General features: G+C 32.8%; 1 protein-coding gene across 4 annotated transcripts in view; it reads left to right on the top strand.

Annotated features, from left to right (window-relative positions):
• Positions 1 to 17,582, top strand: part of DLG2 (discs large MAGUK scaffold protein 2) — a 2,591,935-nt gene that overhangs the window by 19,861 nt on the left and 2,554,492 nt on the right. For all 4 annotated transcript variants that reach the window (XM_051987236.1, XM_051987235.1, XM_051987234.1 and 1 more), the window contains exon 2: positions 13,542 to 13,673. In XM_051987236.1, coding sequence (XP_051843196.1) covers positions 13,542 to 13,673 — 132 coding nt within the window. The remainder of the gene's footprint in view (positions 1 to 13,541; positions 13,674 to 17,582) is intronic.

The raw sequence follows: 17,582 nt of genomic DNA, 5'->3' as shown, positions 1-17,582 counted from the left end.
ATTATGTTACCTAAATCTTGTATTTTCCACAGTTTTAGGCCCAAGTTAAGAACATAAGTATTTATTATATGTTTGAGTAAATGAAAGAAGACATGTGTGTTTGTATGTGTGTACGTACATGCACACAACTGTCTTTATTCTTTTATATATAATATGTACATATACTCACATATATAATCTATTTCTCAATGATGTAATATATACACAACTACATACATGTATGTATATAACTTTATGACCTAAATTTTATGAACACACACATACACATATGCATCCCATATACATAATAGAATAATTCTCTAAATGACTAGTATGATTCTTCTCTCATTCTAGTCATGTATATTATATTCTTTCTAAATCTCAGAGCTCTTAACTATTTTTATGTCATGAAACACCCATCTCCTCCTGCCCTGATGCACTTTGGTGAAGTCTATGGATTCTTTCTCAGAATTATGTTTTTAAATGCATAAATGAAATGAAATAAATCCATATGATTACAAAGGAAACCAATTATGTTGACATTCAATTATTAAAATATTTTTTAAAATCCCAAGAAGTTTATATAGCCATACATGAATACCAACTAAGGAATTCCTAGTCTAAACAAACAATCTTTGTTTTTCTGAGTTTTCTTTTTTGGTATAACTTATGACATTAGGAAATTTTTTCACTAGAAGTTCCTTTAATGAAATTATAGTTATGCTTTAAAACACTATATAAACTAATGACATTAGAAACAACATGCATTTCCATGTAGGTTGGAATGTGTTCCAATATCTTCATGTTCTTAGAACTCAGATATGAAAAGAACTTTAAAAATAATAGTTCTCTTTCAACTCTAAATATGATACTTGTGAACCAATTTATCCCTAAAATTTGAAATCCTTTTTAAAATACATCTGACCTCTGACTCAATAGCCTCTAAAGTGAGGGAATTCATTACCTTTCAAGGCAGAATATTCCATTTTGGGACAACTCTCATTGTTTGGCAGTTCTTATTCTGTGCCAAGAATCTGTCTACCTATAATTAGTGCTTATTAGTCCTACTTCTGCCTCCAAGAGACATATGGAATGTAGAATCTTTGTCCTACATGGTGACCCATCAAATATTTGAACCCATTGATCATTTCCTTGTAACCTTTCACTTTTGCATTTCTTGTACAGGCTAAACATTCTTGGTTCCTTCAATTTGTCCTCTTATATAGTTTAATTTCCTTCCTTATCTTGGTGACCTTCCTCAAGCCTGACTTTAGCTTATTGTTGCCCTTCCTGAAATTTGATATTCTATGCTGAACAATTAATTGAAATAATTGTGATTTTAACATTTTTAATATATAGTTTGTATATTGATGAGAGATGGCAAAATAAATTACATTATTTTCTCTGATTCCCTATAGGAAAAATTCTTCCTGAATCAACATGTATTTGTTGAAGTGCTTACAATTTGTTTGTTCGTAAAATTTTATTTGCTGGTGAAGATTTTATTTGTAAAAAGAAGGTAATTTTATCACCTTTTAGTAAATAAAGCTGTAAATTCTTACTTAGTAACAAATTCGTGTATTTGAATCATCTTGAACTTCGAGCTTTTATTTTTGAGACAAAGTATGTTTAGTTGTTTTTATCTCATTGATTGATTTTTGTGATTTTTGTTTAAATGCTCCTTTCATGTGTAATAATGATAATTTGAAAAGTAGTTAATGTCTTGGGAAGTAATGTCCAGGTCAGAGGATCAGGTCATTTTCAGCTTTACTACTTATGTGTAACTTTTGACAAGACTCTTTACCTTTCTGGGATTCAATTACTCTTGTGCAAAATGAAAGCTTGGGCCAATGACCATCTAACTTTCCTGAGATCTGATAATTGTAATGGCAAACAATCCAAATCTACTATTTCATCAGTATAGAGAATTCCTTAGGGTAGAATTTTCCTCCATTGTTGTAAATCAATGACCCATATATAACACACTCTTAAAGTCCATACCATAGAATGGTCAAGTGATCTGCCCAGAATCAAAGAACTAGAATAAATAAGGAGAAGGACTTGAATGCAGATCTTCCTAGTTGCTAAATTTGCCTTTTACAACCTCTATGCCATGTTAACTTTTTTTCATTTCTCAGTCATTTTCAATCATGTCTGAGTCTTCATGACCCATTTGGGGTTTTCTTGGCAAAGATAAGGAATGGATTGCCATTTCCAGATCATTTTACAGATGAGCAAACTAAGGCAAACAGGGTTAAGTAACATGCTCATGTTCACATAGCTAGTAAGTGTCTAAGGTCAGATTTGAACTCATGAAGATGAGTCTTGCTGATTCCAGACCCAGTACTCTATTTTCTATGTCACCTAATTGCCCTTTCTTATGGCATATTATTAATAAAATAATATTATTTCTATCAGAGTGGCTCTTGTAAGTATAAATTAAATTGGTATGATGGTTTAAGTGATAACTTCTAAATTTTCTCCAGGGGATTTCAGACTTCAAAAAATAGTCTATATGATAATCAAAGTCAAAGTAATTTCCATTGAACAACAATAGACCAAGTTATTATGCTCATTTTCATATCTGACTCTTTGTGACCCTATTTGGGGTTTTCTTGGCAAAGATATTGGACTGCCTTGCCATTTCCTTCTCCAGCTCATTTTACAGATAGCAAAATAGGTTTAAGTGACTTGCCCAGGGTCATACAGCTAGTATCTGAGTGAGGTTTTCTGGACTCCAAATCCAGCTTGACTGCTGTCTGTGGTTAGCTTGTGCTAAGAATTTTTTGATAGTACCTTAAGTACTAAATAACTAAAGAATATCATGAGTACTACATTAAATTATTCTAGAGGTTCACAGCACTCTTTGTTGTTGTTATTGAAAGGGGTTCAAAGAACAAAAAACAATGGGAATCACTGAGCTTGAACTACTACTTCTAGAGGTGATTGGATCTGTGACTCATCTTAAGTTTTGATGTGTATTAATACAAAGCTCAGTGGTTTCTAAATTTTTATTGTATTTATTTCTGGTTGCTTTTTTATTTATCAAGGCATGCATTAGAAATGCTTAAAACATTTTTTAGCAAAATGCATTTTATTTGCACAAACTACTATGTCAATATAATTAATGATAAAATGTCAATCATTCTTATTTACAAAAAAGGTAGGAAAAAAACCAATATTTTCATGGATAAATCTGTAACATCTAACCTCTAGACCAAAATGTTTTAGCATTAAGAATTTTTTTCTTTTTTTCTTTATTTTTTTCCCCTCAATTTTTAGGAGCACTGGATTTGAAATCAGTGAGCCTGGGTTCAAATCCTGGATTTGTTACTTAGTATCTAGTTGACCTCAACTCTAAAATGGGGGTCTTAGCCTGGACAGCCATTAAGGCCCTTCCAACTTTACATGTTGAAGTTACATATATAGAGAGAATTACAGAGTTTTACAAATTAAGATCAAAATAGCCTCAATCCTTTGACATCAATTTCAGTAGTTTTTAAAGGAAATAGAGTCCCAGTCGTTTCTGTGCTTCTTGATAGATTAACAATAGAAATCCTTCCTTTTCCTCCTGACACCAAAAAAGCAGTAAGGAGCTATTAATAGAAAAGCAGAGGTCCTAATGTGAGAACACTGATATAATTCATCTGCCTGCTGAAGCAGGATTATTCTACATTGGTTAGGTCTATTTCTAAGTGTCTCCCTGTCTTCAAAGATAATTTAAAATGTCTTGCTCCCCAAAAGATTTCTTTTGTTCCATGTTAAACATAATTTTCCTTAATCATAATTTTAATCTCCTTTTTCTTGGTGACACAGTCATATATCACATTTGACTATTCTTTCTTTTTTTCCCATGGAAATTATTGTAAATAATTACATGTATCACTTTTTTTTTTTTTTGTTCCGACATAGAATACAAAGGTTTCTCTTTCAGACCTGCAGACATTCAAGCACTGTTTGTTCTCAAATATAACTTTTTTCCCTGGTCCCAATTTATTTATAACTTTATGGCAGTGCTCTTCCCTAACAATACAATAGAATTGAACCTTAATTAACTGAAGCATAATTACATAAAATTCCAATTATGTAACATTTCATTATATCCTCTGGATTGCCTATTGCACATGATACATTTTTTATTACTAAAATTTCAATTATATAAACTCTTCCCTTCTCCTATCTTCCTATGCTTGCCTTCAAATAATCTAAATTTAGTTTCAATATGATTGTGGCTTCAGGAGTCTCATAAAGGTAGATTTCCACTGGCACAGTTAAATGGCGAATTGAAGAGACTACCTAGGAAAATGGGTGAGGGTGGTGCACAGGGAGGGGAATGGATAGACCACTTTTGCCAGCTTATTTGAATATAATTATAAAATTTTCCTGAATTACATGGAAAATTTTCTGAATTTTACACATTGCTCTGCTAGCCAAGGCTTTCTAAATTGCGTGGGAGTATCATCATCTAGGCATCTTTTGCTTTTTCACATCTCCAGAAGAATTAAATTTGACAGTTCATTTTTATCCTTCAGTTTAAGATGTCATTAAGATGAATTATGAAATTTAGTAAAGAAAGAGTTAAAGGTATGAAGGAATGAAGGCACAGTTGAGAGAATTTTTATCGAAGGCATATTAAAAGATTAGCCAGCTCTGGGATCAGGAGAGAATTCTCTCAGCTTTGGATGCTGGTCTGAAAGCCATGAATTTGTTTGGATTTTAATTTTTCCTTCAAAGGAAGAAATTGTTTATAACAAAATGTACAGAGAATAATAAGGTTAATCTTAATATTGTTTATCATATATTATATCTGTCTTTGGAATCATAGAACCTAAAGCTAAAATTGACTTAGTTTTTCAGTAATTAATCATAGAATCAGAATATTATAGAATTCAGTGTTGGAAGGGGTCTTAGAGGTCATTCAATTTAATATTCTTAATTTATAGATGATGAAGCTAAAGTTCAAAGAAGTGAGGCAGTTTTTATAGTGGATAGAGCACTGATTTGTAGACAACAAAATCCTGAGTTCAAATGCTGTCTCAGAGATGACATTTACAAACTGTGTAAGCCTGTGCAAGTCACCTAATCTCTGTTTCAATTTTCTCATCTATAAAATGGGGATAATATAAATGCTAGATATTATGATTAAGGCTTGTTGAGTGAATAAATGAGTTGCACAGAACCAGAGATATAAAAAAGTTCAAGAGGGACACATTTCCTGATATGCTATTGAATGATTTCCTTTGGAGATTCCCAATAACTTTCAGTAATCCTGCACTGTTCTTTAGTGTGCTCAATTGTTCCTTTTCTCTTCAGAAACTACCATAGCCTGGAACGTCTTACTTTGAACTTACTGTCTGTTCTCTGTTAATTAAATATTAATATTCTTTCTATTGTGGTTTTATATTGTTACTTAACTTTTAGACTGTTAAACTGTTAATGGGTTTGTGTCTGGTCTTTCCAACTAGATTGTAAACTTCTTGAGGGCAGTCTAAGAAAACAGAAATCTAGGGCAGTGAAGTCTTATGTTAATTGCTGGGCTAGGACTCTATGTCCCCCAGCTTTGAACAGAAGGATTTTTTCTTCTATACCAGTTACACTGCTTTTGACATTGCTTTGTCCTTTCTGTGACTTTGTACAAATCACTATTCTCTTTGGACCTCAGTTTCAAAGGAGAAGGTTATATTAAATGAGGGCTAAGGCTACTTACAGGTTAAAATCTCAATCTCCTAAACTTTTTTGATCAGAACCAGTTAAGTGCTTCTTCCTCCCTTAAATTGAGTAGAAGACCTCGTGGGGCTTCAAAAGAAAACAAGCATCTAGAAAATATATATACGTTTTGCTTGGTTTACTTGATCTTGCTCGATGTCAGAAGAATGAGACTTGCTTTTTAATTTGGTCAGCGCATTGTTAATGACCTTTTGTTGGTTTTAGAAGATGGAACTCCCTAGATATTTACTGGACATCCTTTTCTGCTAAAAGCAGAGTAGCTAATAAACATTTTACTTGTTTGGCTGTAAATTTTACTTTTCAGAAAGTGGAATAAGTGACAAGGACAAAGTAACTTTTAAGGAGTAACTGGTATAGTGATGATTACAGAGAGAATTAGTAGCCATTCCATATTAGGAAGCACTTTCCTCAAATGTATATGATACAGGTAGTGAATATATTAGTAACATTTTACAAATTCAACTCAAGTCAACAAACATTCATTAAATACCAACTATATGATTAAAGGTGGCAGCTAAATATGGGATAGATAGAACACTGAGCTTAGAATAAGAAGACTCATTTTCATGAATTCAAATACAGTCTCAGACATTGACTATGTGGTCCTGGGCAAGTCACTTAACTTGCTTCCTTATCTGTAAAATGAAGCTGGAAATAGAAATGGCAAGCCACTCTAGTATCTTTGCCAAGAAAACCCCAAAATGGGGTCAGGAAGAATTGGCACAACTGAAACAGCATAATAATATGTACCCCAAAATAAGCTAAGTAAGTGCTGGGGATACAAAAAGAAATGAAAATGAAATAGTATATACTTAGGAAACTTGCATTCTTTTGGAGAAGTCTATGTCTTACTGTTTATTGATGTTCTGCCCACCATACAGCAAATATTTGAGATAAGATTCAAGCCCAATTCATTTGATTTCAAACTCAGTGTATTGCCTATTACTCCACCCTGAAAGGCCTGTTAAGGCTTGAAACTGAAATCCTATAAACTGAAACTCAAGGTAAGTGAGAAGGGGGATGATAGATGCTTAGGGGACAATGTTGTCCCTTTTTCTTTTCTTTTTCTTTTAAAAATGTTTTTTAGTTACGTTTGAATTTCAAGTGCTTTCTCTCCCTTTCTCCTAACTCTGATCTAGAGAAGATCAACATTTGATTCAGATATATATGTGAAACTATACAATGTTATTCCATATTCCATATACCAGTGTATTCTCTGGAGGTGGATAACATCTTCCTTCATAAGTCTTTTGCTGTTGATTTAATTATTCATATTACTTAGAATGGCTTAGTCATTCACAACTACTCTTGAACAATATTGCTTTTATTGTATACAATATTTCTTATTCTACTCATTTCATTTTTCATTATTTTATGCAAGTTTTACCATTTCCCCTAAAATCACTTGCTCATCATATCTTATAGTACAATAGTATTCCATCATAATCATATACCACAACTTATTCAGCCATTCCCCAATTGATGGACATTTTCTCAATTTCCACTTTTTTGTCACCATAAATAGAACCACTACAAATATTTTAGAGCATATAAGTTCTTTTTCTTTTTCTCTAATCACATTAGAAAACTACCCAATTGTGGTATTGCTGGATCAAAAGGTATACCCTGTTTTTTGTCCTTTTGGTTACATTTCCTGATTGCTTTCCAAAATGGTTGGATGAGTTCACTGTTCCACCAACAGTACATCAATCCCAATTTTTCTACATCCTCTCCAACATTTGTCATTTTGCCCCTTCTATCATTTTAGCCAATCTGACATATGTAAGATGGTATCTCAAAGTCATTTTAATTTTCCTTTCTTTAAGCAACAATGATTTAGAGAGTTATTTTTCATATGACTATAGATAGTTTTGATCTTTTCCTCCAACAACTGCCTGTTCATATCTTTTGACTATATTTCAATTTAGGAATTACTCATATTTTTGTAAATTTGACAAAGTTTGCTATATATCTGAAAAGGAGGCTTTTATAAAATTATAATATCAATTATATTGATCAATATAATTATAATATAGTATCAAATTATAAAAATTATAAATTTATAAAAAATATAAAAATTATTAAAAATATATAAACTTTTCCCTCAATTTTCTGTTTTCCTTTTAATCTTGGCTACACTGGTTTTATTTGTATAAGATCATTTAAATTTAATATAATCAAAATTATCCATTTTATAATTTGTAATACTCTCTCCTTCTTGTTTATTCATAAATTCTTCTCCTATCCATAAATTTTATAGGGAATATATTCTATATTCTATTAATTTACTTGCAATATATCCCTTTATGTCTGGGTCATGTATCCCTTAATCTTAACTTGGTAAATGGTAGGAGATATTAGTCTTTAATTTCTGCTAGACTTGTTTTCAGTTTTTCCCACAATTTTTAACCAAGCAGTGAATTCTTGTTAAAGATTATTTATCCCAACACAAATTGTGTTTAAATGTTAGCATAAACATTTGCAACCTTATTTTTGTAATACCCTTTGGCTGTTTTATATATCTAACATTAACTCCATTGAGAAACTCATGGGACTATAGATTTAGAATTAGAAGGGACTTCAGAGTTCAAATCCCTCATTTAAGTTAAAGTGATCTGCTCAAGGTCACACAGCTAATATATGTTTGAGGTGGTATTTGAATCCATTCAGGTCTTCTTGACTCCCAAGTGTCTTGTTCTTTTCATTGCTCTGATTGCCTCCTTTGGTTCTGCTTTCTCCACTTCAAATATCTTCCATTAGTCTTTTGGATTTTTCATACTGCATATTTCTTGCCATGGAATAATATTCCATTATATTTATAAACCCCTAATTTCTTCAGCCATTCCCCTAATAATGAACTAATTTATTTCATAGTTGTTTTATTCTTACCATAAATAATGTCATTAGGGATATATTATAAAGATATATTTTTTCTATTTTCATTCCTTTGTTTCTTCCTTCATTCTTTCTTTTTCCTTTTTCCATCCCTCCCTCTGATGTACCCCTTTATGACTTTTTATCCTAAGAAGTTTTTGGCCATTTTTCCTTTAAGTTCTCAGAAGATATATGCCATCACGAAGAGCATTTCTTTTGTCCTTTCTGGCAGCCCATTAGTTATCTCTCATTTTTGCCACATGACTGTTTCACCTTGTTTTCAGCCAGATGCAAACATTTATTAAGTTTTCAGTTTTGTGGCAGGCATTGTGCTAAGTTTTAAGAATACAAGGAAAGGCCAAAAAAAAAAAATCAACAGGTCCTGCCCTCAAGAAGCTTGTATTCCACATGAAAATAATTAGGTACATATAAAGTATATACATATATATCACAGGGGAAGACACCAACAATTAGAGAGACCAGGAAGGGCATATAAAGGGTGGGGTTTGAGTTGAACCTTTAATTTTATTTTTAATTTATAAAATAAAACAATCATTTTCATAATATACAATAAAATATAGTACAATAAAAATACAATAATACAATAAAAAAAGATTGTACATGGAAGTACAAATCTTCTGTGTACAACTTGCTACTGATTTCAAATACATAACAAAATTATCATATAAATTGTTTTCTTTTTTTCTTCTCTTCTCCTGCATCCTCCCCACCTGCTTTAGAGATAACTACCATTAGACACACATACATACATTTTTGTAAAATTATTCTATGCTTCTATTTATCAATTCTTTCTCTGGATTCCATATCTTTCTTCATATGTCATTTGTAATTAGAATATTTATAATAGGTAAACTAGCTTATTTACTTAAAAGTCGTTCTTAAAACAATATTGCTATTACTGTTTCCAATGTTCTCTTGGCTGTGCTCATTTTATTCTTCATTTTTTCATGTAGGTCTGCATTTTTCTAAAATTATTGAACTCATTATTTCATATGGCACATTTGTATTCCATCATAATCATATACCATTTCCTGTTTGATTATTCAGCTTATTCAGCCATTCCATTATTGATGGACATTTCTGTAATTTCTAGTTTTTTGCTACCATAAAGGGAACTGCTATAAACATTTTAGAATATATAGGTCCTTTTCCCTTTCCCCTAATCATCTTTGGAAATAGACCAAGTAGTGGTTTTGCTGGGTCAAAGGATACAGGGGGTTTAATTTCTCTTTAGGAATAATTGCAAGTATACTCCAAAATGGTTGGGTCATTTTACAATTCCTCTAACAATGAATTAGTGTCCCAATCTTTCCATATTCTCTCCAACATTTGTCACTTTACCCTTCTATCATTTTAGCTGAAACTTATCATTGAAATGAATCTTTTAAAAACATTTCATAGCATTTCATTTTTTCAATTACATGAAAAGATAGTTTTCAACATTCACTTTTGCAAAACATTGTGTTCCAATTTTTTTCCTCCCTTCTTTCCCCCCATCCTCTCTCCTACATGGCAAATAACCCAATATATATTATAATATATATGTATATATATACATATAATAATAATATATATATTGTACAGTTCCTCTATACATATTTCCACAAACTCTGAAGGAAAAAAAATGATAAAGAAAACAAAATGCAAGCAAAAAACAACAAAAAAGAACAAAATACTATATTGTGATCCATACTCAGTCCCCACAGTCCTCTCTCTGGGTTCAAATGGCTCTCTCTATCACAAGACCATTGGAACTGGCCTGAATCACCTCGCTGTTGAAAAAAAGCATGTCTATCAAAATTGATCATCATATAATCTTCTTGTTGCTGTGCACAATATTCTCTTAGTTCTACTCACTTTACTCAGCATCAGTTCATGTAAGTCTCTCCAGGCCTCTCTGAAATCATCCTGCTCATTATTTCTTATAGAACAATAATATTCTATAGCATTCATATACCATAACTTTTTTAGTCATTCTCCAACTGATGGACATCCATTTGGTTACCAGTGCCTTGCCATTATTGAAAGGGGTGCCACAAACATTTTTGCATGTGCGGGTCCTTTTAACTTTTAATGATCTCTTTGGGATACAGGCCCAGTAGATAGCCTGCACAGTTTGATAGCACTTTGGGCATAGTTTCATATTGTTTTCCAAAATGCTTAGATCAATTTACAACTCCACAACTCCACTAACAATGTATTAGGGTCCCAGTTTTATCATATCCCCTCCAACATTCATCCTTATCTTTTCCTGTTATCTTAGCTAATCTGAAAGGTGTGTAATGGTACCTGAGTTGTCTTAATTTTCTTTTCTCTGGTCAATAGTGATTTAGAGCATTTTTTTCATATAACTAGAAATGGTTTTAATTTCTTCATCTGAAAATTTTCTCTTCATATCCTTTGACCATTTATCAATTGGAGGATGGCTTGAATTCTTATAAATTTGAATTAATTCTCTCTAGACTCTTATATATTTTAGAAATTAAGCCTTTATCAGCTAATCCTTGGATCTAAAAATTTCCCCCCAATTTTCTGCTTTCCTTTTAATCTTGTCTGGATTGGTTTTTCAACATTCATTTTTGTAACACTTTTGAGTTCTATTTATTTTATCCTTCCCTCCAACTTCTCTAAGACAGCAAGCAATCTGATATATGTTATATATGTACAACCATTTTAAATATATTTCCATATTAGTCATGTTGTGAAAAAAAATCTGAACAAAAGGAAAAAGCCATGAGAAAGAAAAAGCAAACCAAAAAAAGGTGAAAATAGTATGCTTTGATCCTCATTCAATATCCATAGTTCTCATTCTCTAGCTGCAGATAGTGTTTTCTATCCCAAATTTATTGTAATTGCTTTGAATGACTATATGACTAAGAAGATCTAAGTCTATCACTGTTGATCATCACATAATCTTGCTATTACTGTGTACAATGTTCTCCTCATTCTATTCAATTCATTTAGCATCAGTTCATGTTAATCTTTCCAGACTTTTCTGAAATCAGCCTGCTCATCATTTCTTAAAGATCATTAATATTCCATTATTACTTTCATATACCATAACTTATTCATCATTCCCCAGTTGATGGAAATCCACTTAATTTCCAATTTCTTGCCACCACAAAAAGAGCTGCTTCATGTAGGTTTTTGCATATGTGGGTCCTTTTCCCTTTTTTCACTAGGGAGAGATACTGCTGGTTCAAAATAGTTTTATAATCCCTTTGGGTATAGTTCCAAATTGCTTCCAGAGAATTTTATATTTGATCTTGGAAATAATAGGGAGCTATTGGAGTTTATTGAATGGCATAGGTTGGGAGGTTGACATGATCATATTTGCACTTTAGGGAGATAACTTTGATAGCTGAGTGGAATATGGACAGGAGTGGGGGAAGCCTTCAAGGGAGATCCACCCACGAGAGAGTTTTTGCAGTAGTCCAGGAGTGAGACTATAAGGATCTGAACTAGGGTGTTGGTAGTAGGAGTGGGGAACACAGACATATGAAGGCAGGAAGAGAGATGACAAGATCTGACAAATTGTGTATGGGGAGTGAGTGAGAGTCAGGAATCAAAGATACTATCAGGACTGGGAGCTTGAGTGACTGGTGGTAGTGTCCTTGGGCATAATAGGAAAGTTCTGAAGAAGGAATGGTTTCGGGGAAACAATAATGAATTTTATCTGGAGTATGTTGAATTTAAGATGATTATGGAACATCCAGGTTGAGATTGCCAAAGGGCAGTCAGAAATGTGGAGACTGTAGCTCAAGAGAGAGACTAGAGCTGATATATAGATCTGGGAATCATATACATAGTTATGATAACAGAACTAATAGGACGAGGGAACAAGTGATAGACTGGCCAAGAAAAAGATAAAGTAAATAGAGTCATTGATGTATATATTTTTAAATGCCTCTAATAGGACAGGCAGAGTGATGAATGTCTGTTACCTGTACTGCTCTGAAGTTAATGGGTTGCTTTAGAAGTTCTAAGGCACAGTAGTAATAACAATAATTAAGGGTGATTTAGGTGTCCAAACTAGTTAACTGTGACCCCTTAAGGGCTTCCAAACTGGTAAAAGGAGGGGTAAACTGGTCCAGGTTCGAAATGGAGTGTATCAAAGCTTCCAGGTAGATTAGCAGTTGGGTTGAGTTCATTAGTAACTGCTTCCATTCCAAGTTGCACAAGAGGGAGACTCAATTCCTATCCCCCCTTCCTCCCCACAAAATATATAGAAAAATACAGAGACCCAGAAGGAAATATTGACAAGAAGAGCTTTGAAAAAACTGCAGTGTTTTAATTTTATACACCTTTTTTATTTCTACTTTGTATATTAAAAGACTCATTTTATTTAGTGTTTAGTATTTAGAATAAAAAAGAGAGATTTAAAGGTTTTTTTTTTTTTTTTTTTTTTTTTTTTACAGCATTTGAATGTTTCAAGGTAATTAGAAACCCTTGTGAAGTTGTGAAATATTTGGGAATACAATCTAACTCAGTTCTGCCAGAAGAAGAATAAGATCTGATTTTATTAAAATAGTTGCCTCGGTACTTAGCAAGGAGATTGCTTTGAGGAAAGAGTGGAATTTTAAAGTAATGTTCTACTTCTGTGAAACAGGTGAATCATAGCTACAATGGGAAATACTTGTTTGTAAGTCTTTTTAAAATCAGATTTCATAGATTTTTTAAAAAAATAAACTTTTTTATTTCAAATTTTAAAAGAACAACATGTTCTTTTTTGGAGTGCCCTGGTACAAAAAGGGAAAAAAAAAAGTACTTGATAATTAGGAAGCTGAATGCAATGACATATATAACAGAAAAATGTAACCGATTACCTCATGAGAGTCTTTTGTGTTATGAAGTTATAAATACAACTGTGGCATTGTTGAACAATAGTTTCATATTTTTCTGAGACCACAAGATAAGCTTTAAAAACCATGTCTTTCCAGATACCGATCGAGCTTTAAGACTGTTGGAAGAATATTGCAGAAAATTAAGGAAACCGGAAGAGCAGCCACTGAAGAAAGCTGTCAAAAAAGTGATGAGCATCTTTAAGAGCTCCTTATTTCAGGCTTTATTGGGTATGTATTATCAAAGAAACTTGGGCTACTTTCATGATCAGAATTGGAATTAAATATTGAATCAAGTCAAATCTGGGAGTTCATACCTTTGAGATTCCCCTTCTTTAATTAATAGTGATCACAAACAGGTGCTGTAAGTGTCTTTATTAGTTGTTGTGGCCAAAACTTTCATCACCTGGTAGTCAGCCACCTGGAGATGAGTCTTTGGGCTTTCAAGATTTGTTCTTAAATGATAGGCACGATTCATTTGAAGCCAATCCAGTTTGTTATGACCTACCAGAGTTTGTTCCCTGCTTGCATAATCTTTGAGAAGAAGGAGTTATTTCCACAGCAAAATAAGGGACAAGGGGAGGACTTTAGTATTTGGTAACTATTGAAGTGGCTTGATCACAAATATGAAAACAGAATTTTTTTTTAGATTTAAAATGTATGATGAAGCACATGAGATAATATAACTACATTTACAGTGTTTCTGTTGGAAAATTATGTAGTTACTCATCATTTTATATTAGATATATTTATGATATATAATCATATATATTTGTGCATTCCTATATATGTTTATTTAGGTTAAATAGCCTAAAATTACTATTATGAAAGATAAAAAGGAGGAAAGATTATTGACAAATAGAAATGCTAAATAAATGGTTTACTAGAACTACTTGGTTAAAAAAACTCAGTATTTAATTTGTCTTAATGTTCTTGGGACCAAGTGTACTGGCGGAAGGAGACCCAATCCAACATGAAGCCAGTATGTATTTTGTAGTAACCATTTTGCTCTTCTTTAAATCCTCATTCCAAAAGAGCAACAGAAAAAAATAAATGTAACCTCTTCTGTTTCTTTAACAGATGGTGATTCAGAATAGAGCAGTGTGCAGCCTCAGAGGGTTATTTGTAATTTCAAATACTTTGGAATTGAATTATGTTTAGGTTTAATTTTTCTCATAGCTTTACACTCAAATGTATAGTGCCTGCCAGGGCTCAGCAGCACACTCTGAGTTTATCTGGTTTGATTGAGAAAATATATCTTCAAGGACAACATTTCATAAAAGGAGGAATATAGGCATTCTTCTTTTGGGAATAGATATAGTTTCTTTGATGGAGAGCAGTTTTGACTCTAGTATGATGAACACAATATATTGTGAAAAGTGGTCTGTAAGTTGATGATGTGGTAGAAGTTTCAAGAGAATATTATTGAGAAGGCAGAATGCTAAGGATGTAATTACCGGAACATATAGCTTCTTACTTGCAATCTAAGTCTGTCTGTAACTATTAGGCATGAATAACTTTGACTGATAGTTTCAATCCCCCAAATAAGAAATAGTATAGCATTAAAAATCATATTTTCAGATGCTAACCAAGCTTAAGAGAAAAACATAAAGATGAATAACTGTTCATAGTGGAGATTTTAGCACAAGGACCAAAATAGAAAATGCCAGAGCAAAGAAAGCATAACTAGCAAAAATTAGACTTGTGCTGGGCCCCTTTCTTTTCTTTCTTTCTTTTTTTTTTAGGCTCTATCCCAGAACTATGCAAACTGTTCTTTACTAATCCCAGGACTAGTTTCACAATGGTTAAGACATTAGACTTGGAATCAAGAAGACCTAAAATATATCTGCTCAGACCCTTACCAGTTGTGTGACTTACCCTCTTTTATCCTCAGTTTATTCATCTCTAAAATGGGGACAACAATATTATCTACCTCATAGGGTTGTTGTGAATATCAAATAAGATAATAGATACAATGCTTGGCAACTTTTAAAGCACTTTATAAATGCTATTTATTTATTTATTATTATTACTGCTTGTTTTTTACTTTTCTTGCTTTTTTTGGGAAAGTTTATAATTTAGATATTGTTGAACTTAATGCTTAAAGTTTTCGATTTTCTTGTCTATAAATCTAGCCTGAACAGTTTTTACTTACATGAATGCATTTTGTTTCTTACTTTGGTTTCATAAAGAGCTAGGAAGAAAATACATATGACAAAGGCAACATGCACTTTGGAGATTTGGGGGCACATTCAATTCAATTAAATAAGCTTAAAAATACACTGCTTAGTGTTAGGTCCTTTACTACATACTGCAGTCACAAAGACTCCAGAAAAAGGCAACTAAAACAAACGATTGAGGCAGTGAAAAGATTAAAAAAAAATTACCATTTTTCAGTAAGAGGTAAAAGGATAAATAAATTAACAAAAATTTGGTCTAAATTATAATAAAAGTGGTATAAATTGATTTAGAAAATCATGAATTATGGGTGCCCTTTTCTTTCAAGGCCTTATATTTTAAGTGGAAAACAACACATATGTAGCTAAATATTCACTATATAAAAATTAGATACTGAGTAATTTGGGAATGGGGGAAGAACTAGAACTTGGAAGAATCCAGAAAACTCTCTTGAAGAAGTCAGCTGAGAAGAATCCAGAAAGGAAATAACAGTAAGCAGGTGAGTTTAGCTGAAGAGTAAGGTAGTTCTTTTGCCTCTGACTGCCTCCATCAAAGTACCAAGTTTTTATGTTAGTCACTTAATCAATAGTTACCATTGTTTGTTATTTATTTATTAAACACCTACTATGTGCCAAACACTGTTTTAATCACTGGGGATGTAGAGAAAAGTAAAAGATAGTTCTAATCCTCAATAAGCTCACAGTCAAATTGAGAAGACATTGAAACACAAAAGAGGAGGTACAGTCAAGGCTTAGGGTGTAGCCATTTAAAGATGGTGGGAGTCCCGAGATGGAGTGTCTTGTGGGAGGAATGACAAGGAGGTCATTATCACTGGATCAAAAATCATATTTGTGTGGGGAGGTAGGTGGGAGGGAGTATGAGGCATAAGAAGACTATTAAGGTTGAGAGGGAGCAGGATATGTAGGGCTTTGAATTTCAAATAGAACATTTTTTATTTGATTATAGTGTCTTCCTTCTGTTAATTATTTCCTATTTATCCCGTTTATAGCCTATTTGTATGTATTAGTTTGCCTGCTGTGTCCCTCATTAGATTGTGAGCTCCTTGAGGAAAGGGACTGCCTTTTGTGTATTCAAGCACTTAGCACAGTAATGGAACATAGTAATTAATTGATTCAGAATCAATTCATTGATTGATTCTGGTGGTGAAGGGAGCTCATGGAGGTTATAGAGTATGTGAGTGATTTGGTCAGACCTATACTTAACTGTAGACTCAAATACATGAAAGCTTACAGGAAGCTCTCCTTCTGAACATGCGTGATGATGGGAAAGGATGATTTGGTAGAAAATGGGGAAGCGAATCTGGAGTCAGTTATTAAGCACTTTAAATGCAAAACAGAGGAGTCTGTATTTGATCTTAAGAGTTTATTGAAGTTCTTCAGGAAAGAAATGATATTGTCAGACCTGTACTCTCATAATATTATTAGCATTTGTGTGGCTACAGATCAAAGAGAGGAAAGATGAGAGATATACATTTAGGAGGTAATGGCAGTAGTCTAGAATAGTCATATTATGAGTAGAGAGAAGGGGAAGAGTGCATGCGATGTTGTGGAATTAGAATTGTCAAGATTTGGTATGTCATTGGATATAAAGGGAATAAATGAGGATGACTGCAAAGGTTTAGACCAGAATAACTGGAAAGATGGTGGTGCTTTCAATAGAAATTGGAAGTTAGAAAGTACATGAGTGGTTTTTAGAGGAAAGACAATGATTTTTTAAAAACCCACTGAATCTGAGATGTTCATGGGATAATCAGGGAGAGATGTCTTGTAGGCAATAGGAGATATGGTTGGATGATCTAGAAGTCCTATCCACTGAAGTGAGAATTGAATCCATGAGACCTGATCATTGAAAATATAGAGAAAGGAAAAGCGCCCAAGACAAAGATTTGGGGCACACTTCCTGTTCAGGGTTATAGATGATGATATTGTGAAGAAGTTAGAA

This window comes from Antechinus flavipes, chromosome 3, assembly GCF_016432865.1.
Source record: "Antechinus flavipes isolate AdamAnt ecotype Samford, QLD, Australia chromosome 3, AdamAnt_v2, whole genome shotgun sequence".
Classification (NCBI taxonomy): domain Eukaryota; kingdom Metazoa; phylum Chordata; class Mammalia; order Dasyuromorphia; family Dasyuridae; genus Antechinus; species Antechinus flavipes.
The sequence above is the reverse complement of the archived record's forward strand: the minus strand, read 5'-3'. Positions and strand labels throughout refer to the sequence as shown.